Source organism: Nicrophorus vespilloides, unplaced genomic scaffold (assembly GCF_001412225.1).
Source record: "Nicrophorus vespilloides isolate i.1.1-1 unplaced genomic scaffold, Nicve_v1.0, whole genome shotgun sequence".
Taxonomy (NCBI): domain Eukaryota; kingdom Metazoa; phylum Arthropoda; class Insecta; order Coleoptera; family Silphidae; genus Nicrophorus; species Nicrophorus vespilloides.
Genome location: NW_017097271.1, coordinates 48,292 through 54,331, shown reverse-complemented (window position 1 = coordinate 54,331; position 6,040 = coordinate 48,292). Strand labels below are relative to the sequence as shown.

Here is a 6,040-nt window from a genome sequence, read left to right as displayed (position 1 = left end):
GTTTTATTTTTCGTAATTCCATTTTTTTTTCTCTCGTTAAATATTAAAGTGTCAAAATTATTTGTCAAACGAATTCTCTCTCACACATCGTCTCTTCCGGCAGATGTCTTTTAACTCAAAATTTCAGTGCCCAAAACCATGCCCAAATTCAACAGTACGTCCAGGGAGCGCCATGTGAACTACAACGAGACCCGAGCGGCCTTCGGACCCTCGAAGGACGACACTCTCAATCTGAGCGCGATCTCTTCTACGAAAGACCGTGCACAATATGCGGATCAAATGAGATTTGAAATATTCGCTGACGATGGTTCGAGCTCGCGCATCGCCAGCCCACAGAACGAGAGTCGACAAAGGGGTTTAGGTAAAATAATTCAAACGGATTTAAACGATGAAATCGTAATTATTGTTGTTTGTTAAAGCCATAAGATCTGCTGCGACTCCTCCGCCTGCCTCTCCGGCTTCAAGACGAGCTTCTCCACAGCAGCAGCGAAGAACTCCGAACAATAACACGTTCGGCGGAAGCGATGGTTCGGTTTGAATGAAATAATTTGCGCGCGCTTTGCGATACTAAACGTTTCTGTTGCATTTGTAATTTCAAGTTGGCGGTTGGTTCGGATCGCCTGGACACAATACTGCAGCACCTCCTTCACCATCTTTCTTAGATGAATCTTCGCGCAGAATGCCACCAGGATTGGAAGGTGTTTCAACAAATTATAGCAGCGTTTTCTATAAAGGTATATCAATGAGATAAATGAGAAGTGGCGGATCAATGAATGTGTTACTTGCAGATGGAGAAGGTCCTTCTTCCGACTTTACTTATAGACAGATGATGTATAATTCGTTGCCAGAATATGAGATGCCAGGATCTACACCTCCTCGTCGTGCTCCTCCTCAGGCTTTCACGAGGAGCGCGCCTGGTGCGCTGCATCCAGCTGCGCCGCCAATATTCGCCTGATCTGTCGTCGTCGTCGTGTCGTCCGGGAACACCGTGTTCTTCAGCAGGATCATCGCTTCAGCAATCGAGATCCGATGACCCGAATTTCACGGAGAACTATCGCGCCGGTCTGCCCGATCATCTTAAGCCTCTTTTGCTGTCTAGGAAGGATATGGAGCAGAGAGCGATGCAAATGAGAGCTGCTGGAGTCGATCCCAATTCTAGCTCGTTCATGCGTAACGTGTTGCCTGATAATTTCAAGCACATCGTACCATCATCCAAGCAACCCTTACCAGATTTATCCGCCTACGATCCAAACGCCACTGCGAATATGCGAGCCGGACTGCCGGAACATCTTAAGCCTCTTTTGCTGTCCCGAAAAGATATAGAGCAAAAAGCGAGAGACATGAATTTACTGCCGCCACCGTGCGTCGCGAGGTCCTCTCCTCAGAGGCAACCGCAGTCTCCTCAAGCATCAATGGTTGCCAGCCAATCACCAATGGATGGCAGCTTTCAACCAATGTTTCCCGGTCTAGTGCCGACGCCTCCTCCTCCTCCCATCCAATCACCGATCGCTTCCAGACAACAATCACCGGTGGCTACCAGGAGGCACTCACTGACGGTGCCCAGGAGGCAATCGATGACGGATCCCAGACTGTCGACGACCGCTCCAGCAGGAATTGCTCCCAAGCAAGCATTCAAATGGCCTCCAATACCTCCCAAGCCAATACCACACCAGTTTTTAATAAACGCTCCCAGGAGGCAATCGCAGCCGGCTCCCAGGAGGCACTCACTGCCGGTACCCAGGAGGCAATCAATGACGGATCCCGGACTGTCGACGACCGCTCCTGCAGTTGTCAATCCTTTGAGTGGAAAGTATACGGATTCCATGTTGAATGAAACTCAGTACAACGTTCCGGAGTTCCTATTGCCACCAACGATATTGCCGATGCCAGGCGGAGGACAGCAGCAGCAGCAACAGCAGCAACAACACGCTACCTCTCTTCCATTGCAACCGCAAGAAGGACAAAGGAATGCCATGTCCTCGACGATGCCTCTTCCGAGGAGGGAAGGACGAACCACCACCGAAAGACAGGTCACTGGTCCTCAAGGGACGACGAGGCAAACGACCGTGACGACGGTAGACGACGAAAGGAGATTCAGGAAACGCAAGCGGGAATTCGAACTTTACTGCACGGTACGAATGAACGGTTTCCTTCACAAGCACACCAAGCAACTGGAGGCGGTGATAAACGGGTACAGGGGTGGATCCATGGACGAATTGAGCGGCGTAATGAACCAACTGATTAGAATGCAAACTGAAGAGTTGACCGCCTTCAGCGACGACATGGTGAACATCCAGAAAGCTCTACTGAAAGCCCACAACAATCAAGTGGTAAAAACGCAAGAGTCTAAGACCACCGCACCCGGACAAGTTATAACCGAGAGGACGACCGTGGAGGTACCCGCCGGTCCCGAGGACAACAACATCGCGGAAATCCTGCGTCTGGATCCGTCGATGCCGCAGAGTGAGCAACCGCCGGACGAGAGGTTGGGTCACATCATCGTCGAAACTGTGCAGCAGCAGAACGACGCGTTAGAAGAACTGGAGCAGGTGATGAAGAACGAACTGGAAGAGAATCCGTCGCCGGAGACGCACAGGAAACACGAGCAGATCATCAAGCAGGCGAAAATAGAGTTCAAGGAGACGCTGATGGAGACGTTCAACGAGATGAGGGATGAGTATCAGGCGGAGAAGTCTCCGGAAGTGCACAAGCATCTGCAGCAAACGAAAGAAGGTGGTGGTGGTGGTAACGATTTGTCGAAGCAGATGCTTGAGCTGTTGATCACGCAAGCCGGCGACATCGAGGAATTGAAGTCGAAGCAGCGAGTGATGCAGGAGCAGAACCCGGATCAGGATATGACGGAGAGACACGAGATGGAATTGCAGACGATGCGGGATTACCATTTGGCGCAGCTGAACGAGCAATGGGAGAAGTTTCAGAAGGGACGTGCGGGCAGAAAGAAGATGGCAACAGCAGCATCATCGTCGGACAACAGTTCGCAATTCAAGCCGGGCATCGCGAGTTCACCCAAGTCGAAGAACGCGAGCAGCGGACAGCAGTGCAACACGATGAAGCAATCGGAATCGCAGCAAACCAGTAAGCAGCAGTTGTCGAGTGGTGGTGTTGGCAAGGGTGTCGGGATATTCACAGCTCATCCGGTGGGAAGTGAGAATTGTTTGTGTTGCTCTTGTCAGGCGAATAACAGTTGTAGTTGTGGACGAGGTGGTAGTGGAGGTAGTGCTGGTAAAGGTAGAGGACACGGTGGACATGAACATGGAAGGAGCGGCAGCGGTGGTAGCGCTGGTGGTGGATGCAATTGTAAAATGTTTTCGGATTTGGATGATATTGAAATGGCCGAGAAGGAGGAGTTGCATAGGAGTTTGAAGAGATGGCAACTATCGAGGAGGGACATTGTCTCTTCCATTTGCAAAAATTGAGTTTAATTTGATGTCGTCCTACTCTTACATCTCATATTCACACGCACACATTATTTTTTTCTGCATATTTATTTCGGATGAAAAAAAAATAATAAATAAATAAATATTTGTTTGTCATTGGCAAATATCGAGTCTCTGACAAACTGACCGTCTCCGTTATGTGTCAAAATTTCTCGTTTCAGCACTTTGTTTCTCGAACCTCTTTCGTGCAAATCTTTCGTTTCATAACAATGGGTAGCAAGAAAATTATTGTACCTCAGGGTCTGATCAATCCGAACGAGACGACGATCATCGAAATACCCGCCGGCGTGGACAGCGAGGCGACGCTGATCGCGAGGTCTTCGCCGAGGACGTGCGAGGAGATGTTCCAGCCGGGATGCGCGTCGACGCCGAGGACGAGGAGGGTGACGACGGTGCCGCCGGCGAGACCGCAGAGCGCGTGTCCTGGTAGTGGAGGAGGTGGTGGTGGAAGACAGATGAGGCAAGTCACGTCGACGACGATCATCACCAACGAGGACGACTCTTCGTCGCTGGGTATCCTCGATTCGAATTACATGAACTCGTCGGGTGGAAGATCGGGCGGAAGAAGCGGGCAACAATCGTCGTTGGGGGTTTTAGGTGAGATCATTGTTGCGAATGTGAATGTGAGTTAATTGTATGGAATTCAGGTTCCGGTTACATGGATGGCACCGGGTTGTGTCCGGCGAGCAGGAACGCGACGATGGGGTCTGGGTATATGGACAGCACGAGGACGTCGGATAACGGCGGTTGTATGAGTGGTGGTGGTAATTACATGGACAGCAGTGGCGGAAGGACAAACAACACGATGGGGATTTTGGGTTCCGGTTACATGGACAGCACGAGATCGACGAATCAGTCTTCGTTTGGGGTTCTCGGTTCGGGATACATGGATAGCACCAGATCGACGAACCAGTCGTCGCTGGGAATCTTGGGTTCCGGCTACATGGACAGCACCAGGTGCGGCGGCGGTGTAAGTGCGTCGCCGTCGCCGAAGCGAGTCAAGAAGATCGTCAAGAAAGTCGTGACGGAGACGCCGCAGAGTTCCAACAATTCGCACTCTCTGGGACTGCTACCCAATTCTTACATGAACGACACCAATTTGAGTTTGTGCGGTCGGTCCGGCGGCAGCGAGAGCAAGAAGAAGGTGACGAGAGTCACGTCGGAGACGATCATCGACGAGGGCGACAGCCAAGAGAGCGCCGGTCTCTTGAATTCAGGGTACTTCGATAGCACGCATTCGTCTGGAGCGTCGCGATCTATGGGGTTGCTGCCTGGCGCTTACCTCGACTCGCCTGCACAACAAGACTCGTGCCCGTCGCGGAGGGCCGGCAGAAGGTGTCCCGGCTCAGCCGGATCGAATCGTAGCCAAGGTGGTGGCGGTGGTAACAGCACCCAGCAGAATCTCACGATGGAAGTGCAAAGACATCTGTCTGAACTCGAACAGAACGAACGGAATCAGATCAATCGCGATCTGGTGATGTTCCAGCAGGCTAGGAGACGTCTCGTCCACGACGCGACGAACATCTCGAGTTCAGGCGAATCTCAGATGAACTTCAGCGGCGGCAACAGCAGCAGCAACAATAAGCGCATGTAACGAAATCAAAACGCCCGTTGTCAAAAACGTAAATCTCACAATTTTTTTGACGTATCTCCCACTCTCTCGCGCATCAGTCAAATTATATATATATTTTTTTTTTGTTGTTGTTTATTTTTTATTTTTTACAATTCTCGACGTTCTCCTCTCCTCTCGCCAAATGACTTCGTAAAAATTATTTCCGTGTATTTAAATGCGAAAAACGCACAATGTCCTGTTGCAAGAAGGGCGGCAATAATAAGCCCGTGCAGAAGGTGGTGATACCGAAGGGAATGATCAATCCCGGCGAGACGACGATCATCGAGATCCCGTCCAATTTGCAGAAGCAACCGATCGTCGTCGCCAAACGGAAGACGTCGTTGGATTCGTTCAAGAACGCGTCGCAGTCGGGCGGCAGGAAATGCTGCAAGGATCAGGGAGGGAAAGGCAACAACACGCCCAACGGCAAGGACAAGAAGGGAGGCAACAAGAATGCGAACGCGTAAGTCTACAACAATAAGTTGTAGTGAAAAGCAATAGTGTGAGTGAATGTGTGTGTTTTGTAGGGCGACGTCGAACGAGCTAGAGATTACCGAACGCAAGGAACGGGAGCAATTCTTGAAGGATTTAGAGGAATTCCAGAAGGCGCGACGAAAGTTGCTGGCGAACGCTTCGTTTCTGGCCGGCGAGAAGGGAAATTGTTGCAAGAAGTGAACAACAGTTCTCTTATAAACAACCAACAATTCACACGCACGCACATATGAAGTAGTAAAAATTTTGTTTTCAAACTCTCCTTTTCTTTTTATGCCCTAATAATCATTGATGATTGTTGTTGTTGTTGTACCTTTATTATTTATCATTACTACTACATGGTTTCTTTTTTTGGTCTGTTTGTTTATTCACATCTCGCGTTCCAACGTCGCTTTCCTCATGCACTTCTCGACCACCATCGATTGACTTGGTGCGTTCGGCCTCTTCGGGCACAGTTTTCCGGTCAGATGTGCCCTGG

At 50.3% G+C, this 6,040-nt stretch overlaps 3 protein-coding genes across 3 annotated transcripts; all 3 read left to right on the top strand.

The window, feature by feature from the left end:
- Window positions 1-269: 269 nt before the first annotated feature.
- Window positions 270-720, top strand: LOC108559617 (trithorax group protein osa-like). The gene is made up of 2 exons (XM_017916951.1): window positions 270-361; window positions 420-720. The coding sequence occupies exons 1-2, from the start codon at window positions 280-282 to the stop codon at window positions 536-538; spliced, it is 201 nt and encodes a 66-aa protein (XP_017772440.1). The 5' UTR covers window positions 270-279; the 3' UTR covers window positions 539-720.
- A 2,816-nt stretch (window positions 721-3,536) lies between these two features.
- LOC108559615 (uncharacterized transmembrane protein DDB_G0289901-like) lies at window positions 3,537-5,064 on the top strand. The gene is made up of 2 exons (XM_017916949.1): window positions 3,537-4,055; window positions 4,106-5,064. Exons 1-2 carry the CDS (start codon window positions 3,596-3,598, stop codon window positions 5,050-5,052), a joined length of 1,407 nt encoding a protein of 468 aa, XP_017772438.1. The 5' UTR covers window positions 3,537-3,595; the 3' UTR covers window positions 5,053-5,064.
- Window positions 5,065-5,149: 85 nt separating this feature from the next.
- LOC108559616 lies at window positions 5,150-5,741 on the top strand (the record flags this gene model as incomplete). The annotated part of the gene is given in 2 exon segments (XM_017916950.1): window positions 5,150-5,533; window positions 5,598-5,741. Coding segments are annotated over 2 exon segments (416 nt in total), but the record flags the coding sequence as incomplete, so codon positions are not given.
- Between the last annotated feature and the right edge of the window lie 299 nt (window positions 5,742-6,040).